This window comes from Apus apus, chromosome Z, assembly GCF_020740795.1.
Source record: "Apus apus isolate bApuApu2 chromosome Z, bApuApu2.pri.cur, whole genome shotgun sequence".
Lineage (NCBI taxonomy): Eukaryota > Metazoa > Chordata > Aves > Apodiformes > Apodidae > Apus > Apus apus.
Genome location: NC_067312.1, coordinates 37,469,686 through 37,495,336, shown reverse-complemented (window position 1 = coordinate 37,495,336; position 25,651 = coordinate 37,469,686). Strand labels below are relative to the sequence as shown.

The window sequence follows — 25,651 nt, the reverse complement described above, 5'->3', positions numbered from 1 at the left end:
GGCATCACGTCGTACCACAAAGTTTAATACCCAAGAAAAATCAAGCCCGGTACACATGCTGGAAACGGAGGGAAGTTCATGCAGAGACAGAAACCTTCCCCTTCTTACCTTCGTCGCTGATCTCAGTGTGTTCTACGTGTAAATAAAAATTTGTCAAACTTACTCTATGTAAAGAAGTATCACACTGAGGATTATGCAGCATTTTATTTTACATCCAATACCTGTACAGGTTAACAGTGGCTTAAGTCAAACGTTCTTGGCTGCAGCTGATCAACACCTTAAGCATTTCCCTCCCCCCCCGTGTACAACTGAAAAGAAGAATGTAATCACATCCAATAATACACAATTATCCATGTGCATAACAGTGATGCATCTTAGGAACTCATAAATACAACTGCAGGTATAACACTATTAACTCATACAACTTACAAGCTTCCAGCTCTTAATGCAACCGTCATAATTTAAAACACTGGGGAAAACTGACATTTTCTCGATTTGAAATAGAAGCATATCGCTGTAAGTAAATGAGAACATACTTTTCCAAAAACAAGACAAAACATGGTGCTTGTGACAATATGAGGAGGTAAAAAACAAAGCCACCAGAAGGAAGGATATTAACATTCAACTAGAAAGCCAGAATTCAGTTGCCCATTTATGAAAAATAAGACCACCACATTTCAAGTGTAACTACAGCCTGAGTAGGAGACGGAAATTGGGTGATATTACAAATAATATATACTACTCAGAGCAACAGCATAATCAGCATTCACTTAACCTTGCCTTATTTTAAGGCCTAAACATAGTCCACCTAAGGTAAAAAAGAAAATAAATCAGAATGAAAGCAAAGAATCACAAAGTTCCTCAAAAATACACTGAATAGTACAGTAACCAAATTAAAGCAACCTTTAAAAAAAAAAAGTTAAGATAAGACTAGTTTAAGGAAAACCCTAATTGACAACTTCTGTAGACCACACACATTCTCAGTAAGGATTCTGAGCGGAAAGAGGCACAGTACTGAATACACTGAGGCATGTGCTCTCTTACACAGTGCTGAAATTATATAAAAAAAGTTTGTGTTTTCCTTCCTTGCAGACAAACAGTTTAGGAACAGAAGGACAAGGTTCTGGCCTTACTGGGAAAAATCCAAATGCCAGTAACAGATCTATTGAAGAGATGTGATTAGGACATCAACATGAAAAAAGGGACTAGAAATAAAGGCAAGCAAGTTATTGTCCAGTGCCATTATGACCAAACATCAAAACCCCCTTAATTCCTTACCATAACATTTTTATATTTCAAAGAAAGCTCTGAAATTGATGAAAATGGTACTTAATGTAACCAATAAATTAAGAAAAAGACATGTCTAACGTAACACCTCCCCTCAGTTAATGTTTTCTCATATAACTAGCTTCTAAGCGACAGAATATTCAGTCAGCCTCCTGTAGGGTATGATGGCGTGTAGATAAAATATTCACCTAAGCCACATGTGCCACGAAAAAACACTATCAGGATAAGGAACCAAGAAGTCACTAGGTGACAAGGGTAAAGTGCCTGAAGTTACAAGGAAATAATTGGCCTGCACATGATGATTCAGGAAGAGATTATTAGGTTACAAGGCATATTAGTTACATATAACTTTATTTTTCCTCTTTGAAAAAAACAAGGATTTTTCTGTTTCACAGCCTACACATGGCATGGATAACTCAGCTATTTTATCAAGTTTAAAAAAAGAACTCAAGGTGTAACATGACTTTCTGTCAATTATGTTTAACAAAAAAAAATCTGCTTCACTGTTGTGGCTTAAGTATTAAGTAGGTGACTCAAAAGCAATGTATTTTAAGACAGCAAATCATCTCCTATTTCAGTTTCAACACTAAGAGATTAAACAAAACTGGTCTTATTCCTGAACTGAGGCTAACATACTGCTTCTCTGTGACAGCCTTTTTCCTCACTCAGTACTCTGCCTTCACATAGCACTTCAAATTGCCTACAGGCTCTGTGTTTTGATTAAATTGTTGACAGTAGTACAGTCAAATATAAGAATTTGTGTAATAATCTACTTTGTTTCAGTTCCACAGAAAATGCTGTAACAGTTCTGACCGCTATTGTATCTAAATAATCATAAATAATTGTATAATTTTCCAACCATTTCAGACTTCTTAAGTATATGTTTAGAAATACTTCTCTAAAAGTGACACAGCTAGTATAGTAAGCATCTTTATGAATTTCTAACATCAGAGATTAGAAAAAAAAGAAAGCAATTTATAAATCTATGAAAAATGAGGCAGCATATGCAAAGAATTAGCCTGGTTATGGCAAACAACACATTTTATTCTCAAGAAAATGTTTCTGCTTGTATTTTTAAAGCATTCCAAAGCACAAAGCAGTGTTTATGAACATTTCTTCCTCCATTTTCACAAGTATATTACAAATATGCATGGCATAGTACATGTCTGGATAGCAACACAGATATTAAGAAAATAGACACTATCTAAATCCTATTAGGAATATGAAGGCACCACTGATTTGAGGTTGTATCCAGACATCAACCAGTCCATTTTATCCCCATTTCTGCCTTTCAAGCTAACATTGTTTCTTATTTTCCTATTCAGATCACTTCTATTCTGGTTTTCTCACCACAAACAACACACATTCATAGTAGTATTTCATCATGGAAAGTTCATTCACAGTGTAAGTTGACAATACAGATTCTTTCTCCACCTGAAAAGAAATCCCAAAAAAAGTAGTTAAAAAAACCCAAAACCTTCTCTACAGGAACTATACAGATTTATCTTACTAAAAAAAAAATCGCTATATACTTAATAGATTTTAAGGCCCATCTCTATACTTTTTGAAAGTTAGGAAAGCAAACAATTTGCCACACACTTAAAAATACTAAGTTCTAGAAGTTATTAGTATGTTATTAGAAGTTATTAGTTATGTTGAAGTAAGTTTAATGTCAAGGTTTATTCAAAGGAGTCTGTGTGATCTATAGCAATACTATTCATTGGAAACAACAGTATCTTCTTACCTCTATATGGAATCCATATTGCAGTATAACATTTTTTATATCCTCATAGCTTAATTCTATAGAAAGTTCATTTCCTAAGTTTTCAAAGTGGTAAAGGAGTGGTCCTAGAGTACAACGATACAATAGAAATGGCTATTAAAAAGACAAAAATGTTTTAAAAATCAAAAGTACATACTGAAAGTGCAAAGAATTGTTATATACAGACTCACATATTGAAATACAGACAAAAGAACTTATTTCTGTCACTGTAATACAACTTCTCTAATGAATTTCAGATTATGAAAGCAAGGTTATAGTTCCACACAGGAGAAGTTACATTTTCTCACAAAAGCTGCCAAAAATAGGAATACAGGACACCGCAAATATCAAATATCAAATGTTTGTTGGATGTATGCAAAACCTGCCACTCAGATTTACTTCATTTTAAAAATCACATGGTGTTGACTCGATTGTAACTAGCAAACATCTGGACATATTCTGAACACATCTGAGGTAATTCCTAAGACCTATATGTTTCTATGTAGCTCTACAGACTTCTCAGCACAGATGCACTAATCCCCACAACTCCTTAGAAGTACTAGATGTCTGTTACGTGATCAAACATAAGTCACAGTTAGCAGAAAGAGGTTGGTCACACTTGCCTACATTTATCCATATTCCTCCAGGCTTCAGTATTTTCCATATAGTATCAATGTAATCAATAACATTATGTGCTGTATCTATGAAGAAGCAAGTTGCTATGCAGTCCCACGTATCTGTATAAAAAGAGTAAAATTACAGAGATTTCTGTCAGTGGTTCTACCCCTGTAAGAGTTCATAATTTAACCCCAGTATTTATTTATACACTCAGTATTACTTTCAACAGCAAAAACTGAAGACTCTTTCTTAGTTACATGTAAATAAAATATTTTGGTTTAAGTTAACAACAGTCAAGTTTAGGTTCGGGTGACCTATGTATGTATTGTATGTGTGTGCATATACAGTCTAAATTATTATACATACTTATGCATTTTATAAAATTGTTCATATGTGTTAAACAAAATGAGATATTTTTATATATACTGTAAAATGTAAATACTACAACTGTCATGGTTTGACATGTTATATAAATGAAGGCCCAAGTGTGGTATTACTCACCTGTCCTATAAACTTCATCACCATGACTGTTAGAAATATAACAGCAAAAATATCCAGAGATTTTGGGCCTCTCTAGTTAATATATCTAGAACAATATAATCTATACACTAGAGTGAACTTCCACAAATATCACAGCATTAGCACATTTTATTCAGTATCTCTGTATTTCTCCAGCTGTTTTTTACTAATGAATTAACAAGCAGGATCTTACAAAGTCTACCTTTTAAAGCATGAGTCTCCCTGTTTCTCTCTAAACATGTATCCTTGAAATTGCATAACTTTTAAGTTCTGTAAATAAAAAAAAAATAATAGTCTCAATTTCTTCCATTATCAGATAGATGTTCTAGTGTAAGACAGAACCTTCAGAAATTTAAGCAACAGTAAGAAAGGCTCTTACAAGAAAATATATGGAAGTCTAATTGCACAATAAAGGACAGTGCAATAGCTAGATAATCCTGGTGAAAAACTGCTATAGGTCTGATAGGGACAGAAAGGTGGAAACAGAAAAAAGATGTCTGAAGTGATAATCCGACAGTGTGTAAGGGAAAAATAGTGACTTATAAATAGGCATATATTTATCAGACGATGCGTAAAAGAACTGGGTAAGTGCTACCCTTGATCGAAGAAACAGAATCACAGAATCGTTTGGGTTGGAAGAGACCTGAAAGATCATCTAGTTCCAAACCCCTGCATGGGCAGGGACACCTCTCACTAGACCAGGTTGCTTAGAGCTCTATCCCACCTGGCCTTGAAGACTTCTAGGGAAGGGGCATTCACAACTCATCTGGGCAACCTGTGCCAGTGTCTCACCACCCTCATAGTGAAGAACTTCTTCCTCATGTCTAGCCTAAATTTCTTCTCTTCCACTTTAAAGCCATTATCCCTTGTCCTATCACCTTGTAAGAAGTCCCTCCCCAGCTTTCCTGTAGGCCCTCTTCAGGTACTGGAAATACAAATCTTAAATATGTAATGGGTAGAGAAAGCTCTAAAGATAAGTCTTCTGTAGGTTAATTCAATATTAAGTTAGTCATAAAACCTGACTTCTTAGCTGGGACAGCACAAGTAACCTGGTATTCTAAGAAAAAATAAGTTCATTTGTACTGATGTCTCAATCTTTAATAATTGTCCCCATAATATACCACTGAAATATTTCCTAATGACAGTCAAGAAGTATAAATTCCTTTGAATTATAATTTACTATTATCGAAACAGCTTGCTATGCTTTTACAGCAGGAAACAAACAAACAAACAAAACAACAACCCAACAACTCCTATTTATTTTTTACACTAGAGAAGTGACTAGTTACACTGCTCCCTTGAACAATTTCTAAATGAAGTCAATCTTTCCATAATACTACTATGCTGTCTTGTTCTGAAACAAAGATCTGTTAGGCAAGGAGGTATCCATATTTTTTTCATAACTAAGAAAAGTTGTTTTGAATAAGAAAATCTTACTCAATGCTTGTACATACAGTTCCCTTCTATTTATAATAATTGTCTCATTAAAATACTCTGAAGATACAGTTACATGGGTAGCCTAGAATTTGACATTTACTCACTGCACTCAGAATAAATTTCTTGAAAATCCCCTGCTGTCATAGAGAAGTTTGAACCAGAAGGAAGACTGTGAGGATCAACATCAGGGAAATATATTGGACGTATCTGATCAGCAGATCTTCTGTTATTGCTAAACTGATGAATCCAGGGATAAAGCTTACATGAGTTAATTTCAGAGCATCTGCAAAATATGAAAATCAGCACAATTCAGTTTCACCTAACTTCTTACCTATTATCTAGAAATGTACGAGTCAAAGATTTAAACCAACATCATTTTTTTGTTCATGAAAGTTCTTACAAAATCTGCACATTTTCTGAAGGACTTTTATGTAGTTCATAACATTTCAGACTGCCCATCTGTTAATGAACTAAGGAAAAAGCCAATTTTACTCTGACACAAATTATCACCATAACAACCTTTTTTAAAGTTTTCTTTTTACCATTGTCCCCAAATTAATTCTCCACTAAACAGAGAATGCAGAAGATTCTTCTGAATGACTAATGAAATTTGTGAGTTTAATATATCCAGTAAACCTAAGCTTTCCTGGGTCACTCTTTCTCTACTAAAAAAAAAAGAAAATTAGTAACAGGAGTTCCATGAATCTTACTGGAAACATTTGTTCTCATTCTAAACTTCTCTGTCTTTTCTGAGCCATAATAATTGGGGTTTTGAACGACAGCAGAACAAAAGCATTTTTTAGATGATAACTGAAAGACTACTTTTGGAATTCAAATAGTAAATAAATCCCATTTTGAAAAGTGTAGTAGTTTTACACTAGATATCATGTTAAGTTAGTAACATCCGGAGTGTTGCATATATGCTAATTAAACATGTCTTTGTAAAATAAAACTTGTGGGTTTAAATGTAAAATAATTTTGTCATTTAAAAATTAAGCCATTTTCTTTTAAAGACAGAAGACACATCTGTCTCATAAACACATATCAAACACTTCATAAACTGCAAGCAATCTACCAGGTTATGGAAAGTGCACTCTTTTGACTGGTGGACAGAAAACATCTGTGGAGAAGTCTTTGAAATAATATTTTTCACCTTCTTCATGTCACATTTGTACTCCAATTTATCAGTTAAAAAATACTACAAAACAAACCTATATTAGAGCAGCAGTATACTGTGCTCATCAGCTGTCTCCATATATAATGAATAAGTAGTAATCAGATATATGCACTCAAAGAAAAAAAGGCAGGAAAATAGTCTTGATAATATGAGCATCATGTTCTTCAAGAGAGGCACTTCTGTTTTGGTTAAAAAATAAAAACCCCCAAACAAACAAAACAAAAATAAACACCCCCACTACAAGAACAAAAACCCCACTCACTAAAAAAACAAACCCCCATGTTGGCCAATCAAGATTATGTGTTAACTGTTCTAGCATTCTCCATGTATTCCCAGTTAATATTTATTATCTTCAGAACATTTTTTCTTTTAACAATGAAAATTTTCCCAAAAGCAAGATAAAGAAAATAAGACATCTGAGTATATTAGGATTTATTTTTTTTAACTCTGAGGGAAAACACACCTCACTGTATTTATTTTTCCAGCACCAAATAACTTAATATAGACTTTTTAAGCACTCCAAAAGGAACTCCTAGTTTAACATAAACGACCAATTTCTCCCTCCACATTCAAACCTGAAAACCTCCCTTTCCAGCTTCAGTAATTTATACTTCAAAACTACTGCAGTCCTTTAGATGTCATCCTTCCAACCTAAGTATGTTATAAAAATGTAACATCTTTAACCATGTGTGTTGCACTTAATTTTCTTCCACAAAGGCCAGATCTTTACTGTTCAGCACTGAGTCAAAAAGACAATTCTGGAAAACACAGGTAGGTCAAATCTTACTTCTGACCACTGACTTAAAGATAAAATGCTTAACTGTGTTCATCCCAAGGCATTCACAGACATAAAACAAATACAATTAAGCAGCCTTCTCAAAGTAGTAAGATTTATCTAAAGCTACATTAGTTCCAGAAAGGGAAGATTAACAACTTATTAGCATGAATTTTTGCTGGCATTAATTAAAACTGGGACTACCGCTACTGAAGAGCTGTTGGACTCAGGCTACTGATGCTGTCTCTGTGCTCTGAATCTCAAGCTGCAGGAAAGAGCAAATCAGCAAGCAGCTGCTCTTGCCTCCTTTGCACAGATAACAACCAAGTGTGTCCCCTCCTCCCAGATGTCAAAAGGAAGTAGTATGTGTTTGGTGGCCCTGCACTGCTCGAGAATGTTTGCATCCTTTCCAGAGCCAGGAAAACAGATGATGATTTTCACAGCTTTTGCTGTGCCAAAACATCTAAGAAATTAAGCGTGTCTGTAACATCACCAATGATCACCTCTTCCATGTGCCACAATACCCAGACCTCACCCAAACACCAGAAAAATACACAAGCAACGAGATACAAGAAAAAGCACATTCCTATACCAGAACAGTAGTCTTGGAGCCATTTACTACTCCATGGTCACTTTATTTTCAAAATAGACCTTCCTCAAAGAAATAACATACTCTAACTGGTTTCAAATACTTAGTGACCACAGTTACACATTCTACAGAACACACTATGCAACTTTATTCAGAGTAACAAACATTCACAATTTCAGAGAATTGGTTTTTTCATGAGTAAAAAAGAGCAGATACCACAGAAGAGTTAAGTCACTGTACCACACCTAGGAGCCCACTGCAGTAGTTGGCTTGATACTCAATATAGTACTTTGTCTTCCTAAAAATAAACCAAGGTCAGAGAAAGAAGGTAGATCCAAACTGTAAGCATGTGTTAAAAAAACCCTTATGTTTTTATCAACCAAAACCAAAAAATCAGATTAAGACTACATTTTAAAACTAATTTGCAAAATCATCCTTGCTGACCACTCTTCCTTAACTGCTACCTTCAGCTTATATTGATCACTGCCATTTCTTCCACTTCCAGGAAGGCAAACACGACCACTTCAAAAGTCTAAGTGGGAAGAGCCACTTACAACTGAAATGAAAGATCTCTAAAACCTTAATACACAGCCCAAGTCCACAATTAGATCTGGCAGCAAGGAGTGCTTGCACATAACTGAACTGACTGAAATCCAGAGTCAGGTTAGCAGTATTCTCTTCCATGCCACTAAGGAAACTTGAAACTGATAACCTGCCCAGCTAAGACAAAGATTACAGGAGCTGAGCTTGCAGGGCCCGATAGCTAAGGATGAGAAGAATGTGACATCCTATCAGTAGCAGCAAGGCATTAGATCAACTCAACTGTAATACACAGTTTCACCACCCATGAGCCATTTAAGAATAATGTAAGAAAAAATAAATCTCTAGCAAATACCTATTTTCATCACATTGACCAGTGCTGTTTTAAGCAGATACCCAGAAGCAATAAGTAGTGTTTCCCCCTTGTTTCTCAACAGTAAACTGCAACAGATTTTAAATCATCACAGTGCATTGTGGACAATCAAGTCTACCAAAAAGTGCTCCAAAACATCAGGATAATATAGCACGCAAGACAATAGGTTAGGTGTTTTCAACAAAGGTGTATCATTTCAGACTGAAGAATGAGTGAACAGGCAAATTCTGTCTCTCTGATGCCCCAGACATCTTTCAATACTTGCCCACCCAGTCTTCCCCCCCACTTTCTTAAAAGAACAGTTGCATTTGCTGCCTTCTTTCATCTCTAACAAGTTCATTATGAAACTGGTTATTTCCATTTCAAGTGACAAAATACCAAATACAGAAGTGTCACTCTAAATTAAACCTATAAAGTGAAATTTACTACATTCAGATTTAGTTCCTCAGTGTAACTGTAGAACTATTATGTCTATTCTCTTAGCTGTTACTCTGTGACAGGACTTAAGCTTAAAAAGTAGTTCAGTATGCTTCAGTGGTTGTTTTTCATGTCAAAACAATTTTAGTATGTAGCACTTAAACAGGCTTCCTCTGTTACTAGACACCACCACCATGCACCTATTAACTAGTCCATATGTGACACTGGTGAGACAGATGTACATTTTACCAAAATAGATGTGAAATAAATCATAAAACCTATTTAAGATTATGAAGAAAATCTGTGGTACAATCCAGAGATTTTAGGTCTCATAACTTAAAAGACATGCTTCCTGTTATAATGTTAATGACCCCAACACAATGCTTGCCCCCACCCCGTTTATCCCACTAATTTTTTTTTTCATTAAAGCATTCTAGTAAGTAGTTATGTGTGCCCTGTACTAGGACTTACAAAGCTACAATTGTGAGTTTTATTTATTCCAATTTTTCTCATTTACAGTTTTGCCTCCCTAGGATTCAATCAGCAAGTAAAACATAAGCTATGTACCTGTTCAGTACAAAGTTAGAAGAAAAGAGCATAAAGAGGCTCCATTCATTTCCTTGGCAAGCATAACCGAGCATAGCTATTTCCCACGCCAATCTACCTAGCCCAGCACCAGGTACCAGGATATTAACTTTGGAGAAATCCCTGCAACAGAACAAAAATAATGGTTAAGTCTTTATCTGATACCTCTTAACAAAACTTACAGAGGGCTAGTCAAACATTTTCCCCCATAAACTTTTATATTATAATTTATTTCATGTATGACTTTAAATGCAAACTGAACCAGTTTTGACTGGTTGATTGTACGGTAAAAATAATTCACAGAAAATTACACAATGTAACATACAAAACCCTCATTCATAATATATCTCATGATTACAAAACATTTTTTTCTCCTAAAAACATATACAGTTACCAAGCTAAAAATTTCTTAAATTAATTGAAAAAAGAACATTATTATATAGCACCATTTATTTTTCTATGAGGCATCCTGTAACCATTACATATTCTAGAAATCTTGGTTATATCAGATGAAAAACATACAAATATTGTGATAACAGAAACACAAATCAAACAAAACTTTGTTACGCTCATGAATAATTCAGACTACAAAAACCTTTAAAGTACCTTCTTAGCAACTGTAGGGTTTAAACAGCTGTCCACCAATTTAACGCAAGCCCATTAAGTGACCTAAGATTTCCTAAATAAGAATATATTGCAATTCTCTAACCTTTCACTTGCCATAATTTGGCATCAAGTTTAAGATGACCTGAAAACATCCAGCAGTGTGTTTACTAAGATAATTAGAAAAACTTCTTTCGTTTTCTAAGCTGAGTAACTATTAGAACTAAGAATCCCACCATTTTCTCCTTTCAGGCAGAAAAGGCAATAGATACCTACTCTAATCATTAGACTTCCATCACAATGCAATCAAACCTTCATTCATAAAAACCACTCTCATGCCAAACTGAAAAAATACTTAATCTAGAAAGAATCTTTCAGCTTCCAGTCCTTAACAAGACTTCATAATTTCATATGCCAAAAAACAAGTGTGAATGCTCAGTCTACCCATCCTTTTGCATGTCACCATTCAAAGACAAAACATTTATCAATTTATATGCCACTAAATAAAGGAAGCCACAATCAGCACTTCCAAACATACGATGAAAGAAAATAAAATGCAAAGCCTTTGACTATATAGAACTCTAGGATGCGAGAAAGGTTCAAAAGTGTTAGCATGCTGCATTAAGCAAGATGATGAGTGAAGGATTTACATAAATTCTGAAAAGTAGTACATTTCTGAAGACTATTACCCAAAACCAAAATAAAACATACTTCATTTCTAAACGCTACACAGAATAACAAGGCAGTTTTATAACTGCTTTGGTTTGTGGCTTTATCATGTAATTATGCAGCCTCCCAAATGGAAAATCAAACTTGTCATTCCTGATTTGCATTCCATTATACTTTCTGGTTCATTTTCAGATAAAAAGAAGGATGAAATAAATTCCTTAAGAACACTCCCATGAAGCAGCGGGTCTCCATACCTGTATTCTACAAGAAAAGATGGCCAGGAAATCTTACTGAAAAAAAAAAAAAAAACCAAAAAAAACGTTTCAAGGGAAAACTACTTGCTCAAGATGAAATTCCTGAAAATAGGAACCTAGATAGAAAAGGAAGAAGAAAATACACTTCATGGGAGAAGCTAGACAAACCTCAATCTAATAGCAAAAGTCGGATCTATTCACTGTCATTCCAAATGTATTTTGAAGTAAATCTATTTCTTAATTTGCTTACCGTTTTACTTAATTTATTAAATACTTAGACTAGCTCTACACAGGCTGGAAAACCTGCTTTCCCTCGCTGTACATGTAATTGCAGCAGCAGGAAAGACAATTAAAAAAAATCTCAAACTGTGATAACTGATAATAACCCATGATTATCTACCATGAAACTAGCCTTGAACTAGCCAGTAGCAGTAGGATTTCTGACAGATCTAGCATTAGTGAGGAACATGAATGGGTACCCACCAGGTACCCATCAAAAACCTGTGGGAAGAAACACTGGCATGGTAACCTGACAGGTGGGAGGGGCGGCTAGCCAAAGAGGTTAGGCAAGAGGGCTGCACGGTACAGTTTGGCTTAACTACTGACACCGCAGCAGTCTTTTTAAAAGGCAGCAGAGAAATAGCAGAAACTACTAAAACCCACCATGCCATTACTGTACTGCATTTTGCAGTGTGATATATTTTCAGCTTTTAGAAGTTTAACACCATTAATGAAGATTTAAACTATGTCCTTTTTCTTAGGAGAAGAATTATACACTGTAAATATAGAATCTTAATTTATGTCAATTATGCTTTAACAAAAAAATGATGGTGCTGAAGGGCTAAAATGAAGTTCAGCAAAATAAAAATTACTGTGAGATCCAAATGCTAACCTCATTTGCAAAACTAAACACTGAAATTCAATGTTAGCTAATAATAGTAACTGGCAAGAAACACATAACCCATACACAGAAGATCACTGGAAGCATCGGCACAGAATCATACTGTGGGACTCCATTCCTGATATCTTGCCTCTGTAACATTTGTAAATTTCCACAGAAAACAGATCAAAATCTCAGTATAGTATTTTTCATTATTTTACTGAAATAATATTTTCAGGTTTGTTTTTTAAAGACAACTACTTTTCAAATAAAATAATGAAGGTAGCTAAAAAGCAGTCATTTGAACAGTAAATCCTCTCCAAACATAGCAGCTGATGCTAATATGCATACATATAAAGATCTGCAAAGCATTCAGTGGACTGCAGTGACACTGCAGTGTATTTTACATAAAGTTAACTAAAACTAATATAAAACAGATACTGTAATCTTTATAAATATGACTGAACACATTCAAGAGGTATTAGCCAAGCTCAGCTTTATGACTAATAAGCTATGTTTATTAGAATCTATGGAACCGAATCTATGCACTGGTGACTTCTTCTGGGCTGTCCTGCCAGTATCTTGGAAAATGTAACGAAATGCTGGACAGCATGATAGATTTAAATTTCAAGTTACAAGTGATTCCAGAGGTCAAGTTAATGAATAAAAGAAAACTTCAGAGAAGACACCTAAGTTTACTGTCATTGGCCATGACATGATAATTGCCTAAAAGGTTAACTGTTTCTTTGGTTCCTTTCCAACAAGCTGATAATCTTTACATCCTTTCATGTAAGTAGGAAGGATAACGTAAGAAACTAAAAAGGGGAATTGGAAAAAAAAAATGTATATGTGGTTATTTAGATTTTCAACTTACGTCTCCCCATAAAAATGTCTTAATGAACACATTCCATCAAGAAATAAAAATGTATCTATGTTTTACTATTTTCTCCTACAGAAAACAGTGATCCTTCAGATCCCAGAAATCAAAGAAAATGAAATGGTTTCATCAAAAGGGTATGAAGACCATGTGACCTGAAACACAAATTCCAACATGAATAACGCAAGAAAACTATCAGTTGTCCAGGAAGATCATATTTCATGGGAATTCACTCAAAACTGCTTTGTTGATCCTACCAGCAGATTCTGTGTTAAGGTGCTAAGCAGAAAGAAGACATTATTTCTGCAGAAAAATGGAGGGCAGAAACAGCTTTTGCCTTTTTTTTTTTCAGATAACAGTCTTGTCAGAAGATTGGACTGAAATAGAGGATAACACTAGTACCTACTCACAAGACTGTTCCAATTTACAGCTGCTCTCAACCATTGCTTGTATTTCTTCTGCATCCTAGAAAAGCAAGAATATAGAGCACTTCATTTCCTCTCCTGCTCTTTGCACACCAGCTGAACCAATACAGGCTAATCTCGCACAGAGCAACAATGCAACATGTTGCATGCACGGAGTGAAACACACTAGAATAGTTTCAAAAACTTACTTTTTCACATGATTCCAATGCACGCAATCAATAATGTTAACAAATAATATTAATGAGAAACTGAATGTACAATTCCATTGAAGCCATTAAAAAGTAAAAAGTGACTTGTACTAATGGCTTTTAATTTAAAATGTTTATTTCTCCATCTTTTTCAATGCTACAAAACAGAACTCTGTTCTAAAGCAATGCAAAGCTGCACTCTGAGGTTGCATGTACAGGCTGTCTTCCCACATAGCACCCACAGCCGTTCTTCTGACTTTGCACCCACTGCACACAACAGCCTGAATAACTTCACTATGGCCAGTACAGACCCAGTCTATCCTTTCAAACTGAAACTGCTCCCCTCCAAAAGCACAAAAAAGGAACCAGACTGATCAGCCAGCCTGTCCTGCTGGGGATGTTACTTCTTGTACAAGGGTGAGGTGGCACTGCCATTTAAGCCTGATAGTACACAAAGAGAACAGACCCTTGTTAATAACTCTGCTTCTTGCATCTAAGAAGCAAGCACACTTGATTGGGAGAGCCTCTGGTCACTAGGAGAAAGAGCAAGCTGATGACAGTAACAGTATGTGAACAGCAAACAGGTTTTTACCTATATGCTACTACAGCTGCACAATGACAGTGGATACTAAACTTTTAAACAGGTTTGTATATAATATTTTAGAAATAAAAAATTCTTTCATTTAAGAAATACAAACTTTTTTTATCTATACAGTAACGTTTTGAGATTTCTGCAGAGACAAATCCTAACTGATATTTCAAGGTCATGGCAACAGGAATAGAAGCACTGTCACTTTAGTTATGTTTGACAAAAAACAGAATTCCTGGTAAAGAAGCACAAAGCTATCAACTTCAGATACAACCACTCTGTTACTAGAGTTGTTGTACCACTGTTACCACTGTTGTTTCCTAATAACAACTGCTGGTTTTGAAATACAGTTCATCATTGAGGAATGCAAAAGTCAAGACTTTCCCATTTCAGTCATGAATCTCTAAAACCTGACCTAAATTCTCTCTTATAACCAAAGTGCTTTAAAAGCTAGAAAGAGAAGAAGGTGACCTGCTATCTTGAAGATTAGAATGTGTGTGCTTTCAAAAATATGACTTGTCCCACAGATCTGCACATCAGAGGTATAGCCCATAACATGTAGCATTCAATACATCTTTATCTTATGTAGGGCACTAGTAGCACTAAAACACATTGGAGAAAGTTCACTTTCAGATACAATATCTTCAGTGGTGCACCTGCTTTGATATAAATTAGTCCAAGGCAGAAGACAAACCAATCATAGCCACTTTGTATTCTGCTACCTCTAACAGTCTTTATTAATAAAAATAAAAAGATGTCTAGTGAAAGCTATTTTCAAATTTGTACAAGGGCATTATCATCAAGTACTGAGACAGAAGAAACACCTAGATATAAAACCTATGTTATGACCTGTTACATTTATGAGTACAAAGTTCATAATACTTTTATAATGGAAAAATTTAAGTTTAACCTGAGATGCACTTTATGATGATTGGGCTAACTAAATGACAGAACCATTATACAGGCAATTCTTGCAGCAGTAGTATTTTCTGAGATTCTACTAGTATACTTCTACTAAAGTTACCTAAAAAAAAAAACCCACACCGATTACTATTTTGATGGTGTTAACTACCCAATGCAGTTACAAAGCGACCCTCACACATGCAGCAAAGCTGTTTTAATACTTGCCTTTTAATATTCCTCTGAAACCAAGGCTGGAATTCAATATTTGCAGTGTAATTTTTTAGTGCAATAAAATGGCACAAGAGGTTGCAAGCTTTCTTCCTTTATCCTTCCACCCTGAAGGACAACACTCCTACTACCTGCTGTAGCAAAGGGTCTTTTATCTGCAGCACACACACACAGATAACCTGCTAATCTGCAAACTTTACCTCACCGAGCACTGTGTTAAGTTCACAACCTCCTGAGGTCTCGTACTTGGCAAGTTAATGCATATTCCACTACATCAAGTTGTAGAAAAAAATATTCCTGGTTTATCTGGTATTCCTTAGTGAAGTTTATGATTGTGCTCTTCTCCAGCAATGTGTATTAGAAACAAAAACTTCCTTGATTAAAAAATGAATTCCACTTCGTTCACAGTAATTTCTGTAGCTTTAAATCCAAGCTTTTTATTACTCCATAAAAACTCTGTTAGATTTGTGCAACAGTGTATGCCCACATAAAAATCAGACTTAAAACAGTATTACCATCTTTCTTTTGGAAAGTTCTTCACAATTTCACTAATGATTGGCTGGTAGCAGGAATCTCGCTCAGGCTTTCCCTCTTCACTCCAGTCTCTCACAAACTGTTTCAAAGTGGATTTTAATTTATCCATGTCAAATGTCGAAGCTGGTGTAATCTTTCCTCGTCCCTAATCAAGTGAAGGGGGAAAAAAAAAGTTAGAGGAAAATGTACAAAGTATCTTTAGTCTTAGGAAAAAAAAACAACCACCAAATAACAACTGAGTACATTATAAATAGACAAAAGCCATGCTATAAGGGCTGTTGGGAGTTTTAGCTGACAAAGCACTTGCGTTTCACTCCTGGAACCAGGGCTCAAACCCAACTGAGAATTCTAAACAAATTGAGTTTGATGGTCTCACTTCAGCAGGCAAGAGACCAGGTTTAACATCAAAAAAACAGTATTGTATGGCATAGCAAAGCACAATTCGTAATCCTTATTCAGGATAGGACCAGGGCTTAGCTAGGGCAGATGATGAACTGCTTACCCTGAGAAGAAGATCCCTGTAGGTAAGGATGAGGCAACTAAGATCACATTAGAGCTGCCCATTATTGTACCTTGCCTAAGGATACCAATTCCATTTGTGTCAGCCTGATTGCAATGATTTTATAGATATGCCATAACAGAAAAAGCAGGTAAGTCATGAAGAAGTTCTTACAGGCGATAATGTTAAAAACTTTATCTAAAACTTTAACAGATTTAGAATGCCATAACAGAATAACCTACAATAAGACAGACAATACCATTTATGCTCTATGCTGTTAACTGAAAAAGTAACTTTAAAATGTAACCAGAGTAGAGCTAGAAGTCTGGAATGAAAAACTGTTTATCTACAGTAAGCGATTACTGTAATTTTCTTAAGAATAACTAGAAGGACTGACAACAAACAGTTTTATTAAACATGAACTCTACTAGATGTGAAAGACAAGAGTGAGAAAACAAAAGCAAATAGGAAGTAAGAAATGAGGTAATAAAGAAAGCAAAAGCAAAGAAAGTTGGAAGCCTTAAAGGTATGAAAAGCAAATGTAGAAAATCCCAAAGTATACAGAATCTATTTTTGCAGTATGAAAAAAAAATCCATTTTAACATACGTCTTCTCCATATTCTTTATTTTCAAACATATGAACGCAGTCATTCACAATGGTCTGTAGTATCTCTTGATTATGATCGATACACTTCCGAATCTTGTCAAGGTGAGGAAGGAATTGAGGAAGAAGACTCTGTTGGTTAGCTGGGAGAGATTTAAACTGCCTCTCTGTTCTGTTCACTCGTTCATGCATATTCGTTCTAAAAAGCAGAAAGTTTAAGGTCCTTAGATATTTAGAAGCATTTATATATTTAGCCTCTAAGCGTCTCCAATTACAATTAATAATTTCTTTAGACACAGAAAATGTGATCAAGACTTTGTAATTCCTTATTGGAGAACAAGTTTTCAAGAATTTTTATGCAAAAATGTTTGTTGTAAGCTTTAGTTCTAACACTACCGCTCTTTTTAACATGTTATTGCTTAAGAGGATAATCACTTTCTTCTTGCAGTTTCATCAACACTCGTTTCCAGCTCAGGTGACCACTACGTTAATACATAGATCTACAAATTCTAATGAACAACCAGCACCCAAACCCACCAAAATCACCCAGTTTGTTTCACAAATCTGATTCAAATTGAAAGAATAGCTTAATGCAGTTGTAAACTAGGCTACAGAAATGATGAGATGTGGAGTAGGAACAGGGATCCTCAAAATTATGCAAGAACTGTGTATGTCACAGCCAGACCACACTGGAGTTCTGGCAGCCACACTAAGATGTTAAACTTCCTTCTTTTAACAGCTTATTTTGCTGAAGTATGAGTACGGCAATTTGATCGTGTAACTGATGCAAGCTAAAAATTACTCTAAAAATTCTCCAAAATAAATGTTCCATTAAAATGACAAATCTACAGACAAAAGAAAGAGGTGTGTTTTTTTCATTCATCTTCCTTCTCCTCACACAGAACAGTTCTGCCCTTCACCTTGTTCTAGCACTCACCAGACTGGCCACAAAGCTCATGTAAATTACTAACCCTGAAAAGACCTGTACAGATTTTGCTAGATTTGATTTCTGTCCATTTAGCAAGTCAAGCTGGCTGAGAACAACAATAAGGACATGAGAGAGAGGTCATAAAGCCAGGACAAGGCATACTGCCCCTTTTGGCAGCAGTGGATCATTTTATCAGGTCAAGTCACACTGCAGTTTCTCAAACTCTTGCCTCAGCAGCACCAAGTTGTAAACCAGCCATCAGAGAGAGTAAGGTGCAATTGCTGCAACTTTAATTGCAGCCTTCATCTGGAAATTTGACCAATTAATATCTCCAACACTACATACATGCTACCAAGAAGGGCATATTCTTTGCAGTAGCAATCCCACTGGTTTAAAATTACACTTAAAAACAAAAAATAGAGAAGGAACAAGAAAAAAAAGTTATCCTCTATGCACAGCACATCAGCTTAGCTCAATACCATCTTGAAAGTTTTGACAGAAAAATTCTTTGAACCATAATACTTTATCATTTAATGTGGAATTGCAGCTTTCTAGCAGAATTGCTAAGTCACTGAAATCACAAGAACTAAGTCCATATACCTCCAGAAAACAAGAACTTTAGCCTGGACTCATCTGACATCTCTAATTGCCTTACTCATACAGACAATTCCAGTTAAATTATTTTCTACTATCAAGATACGTAAATTCACTTAAACTTGAAGATAGTTCTTTGAGGCAGAGGAAATTTAATTCAACCTCTGTACTGGAAATTTGACTTATATCCTTTTGTTATGAGTTTACCAAAACTGAAGAATTCAAAAGAAACTCAGAGTCACAGTTGAGCATGAAGCTGAGAAAGATATTCCCAGCATTTAAAGCCTGAGGATCCAATTACATCATTTGTATGAGTAAATTACAGTTGGCTGCTGTGCTAACAGTAATAACTAACACCAAGTCTATGCATGGTGTCACGGCTTTAACCTGGCAGGCCACTAAATACCATGCAGCCACTCACTCACTCTCTCCTGGCCACTGGGGAGTGGGGGAAAAATTGGAAAGGAAAAGGTGAAGACTTTTGCATTGAGAAAAAAACAACTTTAGAAATTAAGTAAAATAAAACAATTAATAATATACAAACAAGTGTTGCATAGTGCAGCTGCCCACCACCCGCTGACCAATGCCCAGCCCATCCCTAGCTAGCAATCCTAGAGAAGAGAAAAGCCAAAACTGCAATCCTGGGAGACAAAACTTGTCAGCCAATGCTCAGCTATGTACTGAGCATGACATTGCACAATGTGGAATATTTCACCGGCCAATATAGACTGGTTGCTCTGGTTATGCTTCCCACAAGCTTTATGAGCACCTGCACATTAGCAAAGCATGGATAGTTAAAAAGTCCTTGCTTTCTTGGCAACAACTAAAAACATAAGTGTATTACTGACACCCTTCTTGCATAAAATCCCATCCTAAATCCAAAACAGCACTATTCTAGCTACTAAGAAGAAAATCAGATCTGTGCCAGCCAAAATGAGGACATCGAGCCAAACTGAATTAGAGAGTTCTGTCTGGAAGACACACCTAAGCATGACCTAGACCATCCTCCCCCTCAAATACTCGTCCTGGAAGACAGAACAACCCAATGTATAAAAACAGCAAATGGAAGAAATACTCTAAATATCACCCACTTCTTCCAGGAACCTCACTGTCATGTAAAAGTTATGCTTGTGTTACACTTAAAGTCCAGCACATACCACAATCACAGGATCACCAGAGTTGAAAGGGACCTCTAGAGGTCATCTAGTCCAACTCTCCTGATAAAGCAGGGTCGCCTAAAGCACATTACTCAGGAATACATCCAGGCAGGTTTTGAATATCTCCAGAGAAGAAGACTCCACAACATCCCTGGGCAGCCTGTTTCAGTGCTTTGTCACACTCGCAATCAAGAAATTTTCCCTCATATTCAGATGGAACTTCTGGTGTTCCACTTTGTGCCCATTGTCCCTTGTCCTGCTGCTGAGAAGAGTCTGGCTCCGTTCTCCTTACACTCAGCCTTTAGATATTAATAGACATTAATAACATCTCCTCTCAAGGCTAAAAAGCCCCAGCTCCAGCAGGTCCCTGTTTCTCTTGAACTGGGAAGCCCAGAACTGGATGCAGTATTCCAGATGAGGCCTCACCAGGGCAGAACAGAGAGGGAGGAGGACCTCCCTCGACCTACCAACCACACTCTTCCTAATGCATCTAAGGATACCATCAGCCTTCTTGGCCACAATGGCACAATGCTGGGTCACTGTTAACTTACTGTCTACTAGGACTCCAAGATTATTCTCCTCAAGGCTTCTTTCCAGCAGGTCAGCCCCTAACCTGTACTGGTGCATGGGGTTTTTTCGCCTCAGGTGCAGGACTTCTCCTTGTTGAAACTCATTACATTCTTCTCTACCCAACTCTTCAGCTGGTCCAGTTCACACTGAATGGCAGCACAGCCCTCTGGTATGTCAGCCACTCCTCCCCATTTGGTATCATCAGCAAACTTGCTGATGAATCATAATAATGATTCACATCACAAGGGTTTGTCAACTGATGTATGCAAGTACGTACTACATCCCAAATCTGCTTCCCAAATGCAGAGTAACAGAAGGTTACCAAAATACTGCAGAGAACTGGACTCTTTCAGCCAGCCCCCCCCACTGCAATTTGTGTAACTTTCATTCCCTTTCCATTCAATAGATTCAGATACAAATTGGGGCCCCTGCCCCTTCCCCTTGTCTCATTCCTATGGGCTCATCAAGCCGTTTTCTGACTCAACAAATGTGTAGAAAAGTGAAGTTGTAACAAAGTGGCATCCATTAGCCCTGTCAACAAGTCTTATCTCTCGTGTAAATTAACACTCCTTTCAAAATTTTCCCCAACAAGCGAAACACCATTTACATTTCTTTGCCAGCAGGAGCTGCTGTGGTTTTGAGCACTTCAAAGTGCCTTAAAGCATTTTATCTAAGGGAAAGAGGCTGACCGTGTGGGCCTTTTTTCCTTCTATGCTTCCCAGCTGGCAAAGACCCTGAGGCGATTCGCTGCGTATCCCGGAAGGAACGGGGAGCAGAGGTCCCTTCCTGACCCGGGCTTCTGCACCCGGCGACAGGCACGACGCCGACCACCGAGCACGGACCGGGCAGGGGGCACACGGGAAAGGGAAGAGCCTCCGGCTGCCAGGCCCCGCGCGGGGCGGCAGCTCCCGGTTTACCCGTAGTATCGGAAGGCGTTGATGATCCTCCGGAAATGCTCCCGCTCCAGCCGCTCCTCCTCTGCCTCCCCGCTGCCCGCCGTGGCGGCCGCCGCCGCTGCCCTGGGCTCCGGCGGCTGCCGCCTCCGACGCTCGCCGCTCGGCGAGGCCGGCTGCTCCGCTCCGGTGTCGCCGCCGCTCGCTGCCGGCCACGGCAGCTGCTCCCGCTCCGCCTCGTGGCCCCGCCGCAAGCCCCTGCGCATCGCCTTGGCCGGCGGATCCCTCTCGCCCGTGGGACGCGGCGGCGGCGGCTGCGCTTTACGGGACACGGCGCACGTGGCCGACATCCCGCAACAGCCGCCGGCAACGGTCACGCCCGGCGCGCACGCTCCCCGCGCAGTTCCGGGGCGGGGCCTGTCCCGGCGGGCAGGAACCATCGCGAGAGCGCGGGCGGTGGCGGCGCGGGGTGGAGCGGGGAGGGGCCGGTTTGACGTGACCCGGCTGCGGGGTGAGGGGGCTCCGGGGGCTGCGGGGTGAGGGGGCTCCCGGGCTGCGGCTGTAGCGCCGTGCCGGGTGATTTCTGCGCGGACAAGGTGCCAGGTTCACAATAGAGGCCGTCCCCCAGCGTGACGGCCCGTGCAGCTCCGCCCCCGCCCCGGTAATTCGGTAGGTCAGTGCCCTTGCAGTGTCACAGGGAGGCAGGAAGAGCTCGCTGTGGAATAGCGCTAGTGCCAGCCTGCGCCGCATGGCAGCTGGGGCTGACGGCGGCAGGGACGCTGGAACACCTTTGGGGTGTACCTGACGAGGAGGCGTTGCTGCTTAGCTCGTCTGGACTGCAGGCAAACACTAAAAATACAGCCATTAACTCCAGCTCTCGCTCAGAAGCTCCACGCTGAGGTCAGGGAGACACCGAGCCGGGAGGTGGCTGTGCTGACAGGAGGCGTCAGCCACAAAGGGAGCTCTGCAGGTTCCTCTGTGCCGAGCCAGGTTATGCTTCCTGACAACAAGCGTGGGGACCAACTGCAGGGAGAGAAAGGTAAAGAGGCAAGTGAAGTAGTGTCTAACAAAGCATGAGTCGCTAGATTTGCCCACACAATAACACATTTTCAACGGAGGACAACTCCTGCAGCTGACAAAACTCGTTTGGCTAGGTGCTGACACCCTCTGTGTCTCCTGCAGCAAGTCGCCATGCACCTTTCCAACTGGCTTTTAGAAGAGGCAGCTCTTACCAGAGGGCCTCCTTTGTAAGCACCCATCCCCTTCTCATTTGGAGAACCTAACAAGCAGTGTCCTACATCACTCTACTGTCTAAAGACCTGTGGGAAGTGGTAGTCCTTTAGTAAACCACATAAAGTAACAGGATAGAGGTTATTTGACACACCAAAACTTCTGTAGGAGTATCAGCCTAATAGTGGAAGTATTCTCATTTTGCATGTGACACCACTTCAAAAAAGACACTTTATTCACAAAAAGAACCACAGTCTCCTGTCCTGCAGCTGTCCCCAGCCACTTTATAGCTAGCACAGCCCTGGTAGTCAAAAGGCATCTGCCAGGGCCAAACTAGGACACACAATTAAGGTACCAAAGGTGACCCTGGCTGCTTTCTATGGGCCATCCACGGTATACCACTCTCTGCTTCTTCTACTAATTATGGATGTGGTGTCTCCGAATCTTCCCAATCAATTTTGATCCTGCTGGTACTGTTTGCGTCCTATGGCAATAAATCCAAGAGGCTCACTGCTCTGTGAAATACCATCTTCATCCATGTGAAATACAACCTTAATTTGTCAATCTGATTTAAGTGCAGGAGGAGTGCCTCCTAAACTAATATTTGTACAATTTGGTGTAAACTAGTTCTGCAAGTTTCAAGATTTTGTAAACCTTGACCTTTTTTCCTTCAGCCTTCATCTCTCCAGAATGAAAGTTCCAGCATTTTTAAGTCCACACAAAACAACTGCTCCATTGCATTGATTGCATTACTTTTCCTTTTAACTCTAATGGACACCTTTCAGAAGTAGAAACTAGTTTGGCCCAATGATGAACATGTGGGTCCACTGGTTTTACTTAGGAGCAAAGTAGCATCACTTGTCTTGTTTGCAATACCCTTTTGTAAGATGCCTACTGGCGATGTTTGACTCAGAACTGAAAACAATGCTCTCGATCCCCTCCCCCTCCCGCCCAGGTAGGGAAGGAGAGAGAGAAAAAGAGAGAGACTTGGCTGGATTGAAAACTAAACTACACAGCTTTAATTAAACACTAATGGTAAAAGAAAATATATACAATTATATACAAACGTGTTCAGAAAATGTGCAAAACTCCTATTGCCTCCCCCCATCCCCAGCAACTCCCACAGCATCTCCTGAGTTGCAAACAGCCCCCAAAAGTCCCAGAGCTGCTGGAGAGAGAGCAGAGTTATGAGGGTCAGGAGAGCTCAAGCCTGGGGGTCAATGGTGATGGATGGATGGATGGATGGATGGATGGATGGATGGATGGATGGATGGAGTCCTCCCCAGATGCCGGCCACGGACAGAAGACAAGGGAAGAAGAAGCAGGAAGGAAGTTGTCTTCTGTGATCTCTGACCTTCCTGTGAGCTTACGTAGATATATGGGATGGAATATCTCTAGCCAGTTTTGCTGTCTGTCTAACTCAGCCTCCTATGGGGGGGTCATAGATCTCCCCATAGTGTCTGAGCCAGCAGAGTAAAGATGCGACTTTCAAGACCCAACAGTTAGAAAAACATTCCAGCTGTTACCAGCCCAAGCTGGGACACTTTGCTACTAGTTAAAAGACAGCTTACTGAAGGGAAATAAAAAAAAAACAAAACCAGTAAAAGTGGCTTCATCCTGGCTCAAACCAGGACACCTACATAATATTTTGATGTAGCTCTACAGTGTAGCAATTGTTTCAGAGAACTGTCAAAGCTCTCTGCCCTGAGTTGTAATTACAAATTCCTGAACTACAAGTTCAGTCCCATGTATATTTTGATGAATGATTTGCACCACAAATGCATAAATCTGTAGTGGCACTCATCCACCCTTTTTGCTCATGAAAGGATCTCACAAAACTGAGCTCCTTGCCACTCTACCAGTGTTGGACTAAAGAAAGCTTGTTATCATCTGCAAACCTGGGTGATTTTGCTGTTCATTCCCTGCTCTGAATCACGGCTAAATATGTTGAATAAAATCATGCAGGAACTGCCAGTACTGAAATTCTTCCTCCTCTGGGGAGGAGCCCATTAAGTTGTAACCCTTCACTTCCTTTTCTTCTCAATTCAGAAAAGAATCCCTTATGCTCTTCGGGAACCAACATATAATTTTAAATTGCACTCACACATTTTTCTTTGTAAGAAAATACTTCAAAATTTTCTCAAAGGGACACCATAAGGCTACAAGTTCTGTGCAGGGATGGGAAAAAGCAAAACAAAAAAATTTCTGCCCTTCACCATTGTATTTGATTTGTGTGGCAAGGTTTTGTTAGTATGGGGTGGGGAGGCTTCTGTGAGAAGCTCCCCCCATGTTGGACAGAGCCAAGAAGGATCCATCGCTGCCGAGGCTAAGCCCATTAGTGATGGTGGTAGCATCTCTGTGATAGCATATTTAAGAAGGGGAAATGACTGCTGCACAGCAGGAGTCACAGAGAGAAGTGACTTGATATTTGAATGAAACAGCCCTGTGGACATCAAGGTCAGTGAAGGAGGAGGGGAAGCAGGTGCTTTAGGTGCAGCCCCTGCAGCCTGTGGTGAAGACGGTGGTGTTATGAGTGAAAAGCAGGTGTAGATCCCTCAGGGACACGGCACAGGCTTGGCTTTTTGAAAGGCATGGCGTTACCACAGTGAGAGTCCCAGGACCAGTACTAATCAAATGGGGACCTGACACAGTGGAGCCCTGCTCAGGACTGAAGCTCAAGAGAAAGCCCTGCAGGGGTGGATAAGAAAACTCGCACTAATAAAACATGCATTTGCGATGTCTTGTTTTGCTCATTAGTGGACTCACTGATGTGACAGCAGGAACTGCTGTCCAAACCGTGAGATCTGCAGCTGGCCATCATGTTGGCAGTCATGCCCAGGGTATGTGCAGCTAGCGGTGGAGCAGTGAATTACCATAACATGGAGATAAAACATGCATAAGACTCCACATACTTGGATGGGAAGGGAACTCCCTTGGCTTACTGTCA

At 38.8% G+C, this 25,651-nt stretch overlaps 1 protein-coding gene across 2 annotated transcripts; it reads right to left on the bottom strand.

Annotated features, from left to right (window-relative positions):
• Nucleotides 1–185: 185 nt before the first annotated feature.
• On the bottom strand, nt 186–21,850 carry CARNMT1 (carnosine N-methyltransferase 1). 2 transcript variants are annotated; one of them, XM_051643710.1, is made up of 8 exons: nt 21,499–21,850; nt 17,336–17,531; nt 16,211–16,374; nt 10,062–10,202; nt 5,728–5,906; nt 3,673–3,786; nt 3,032–3,135; nt 186–2,721 (listed from the first exon to the last, which is right to left on the bottom strand). In XM_051643710.1, the coding sequence occupies exons 1-8, from the start codon at nt 21,822–21,824 to the stop codon at nt 2,620–2,622; spliced, it is 1,326 nt and encodes a 441-aa protein (XP_051499670.1). In that variant the 5' UTR covers nt 21,825–21,850; the 3' UTR covers nt 186–2,619. The 2 variants fall into 2 exon arrangements, 1 of the variants encoding a protein (XP_051499670.1); XR_007891901.1 differs by having other exon boundaries at nt 2,625–2,721; nt 3,677–3,786.
• Nucleotides 21,851–25,651: the final 3,801 nt, after the last annotated feature.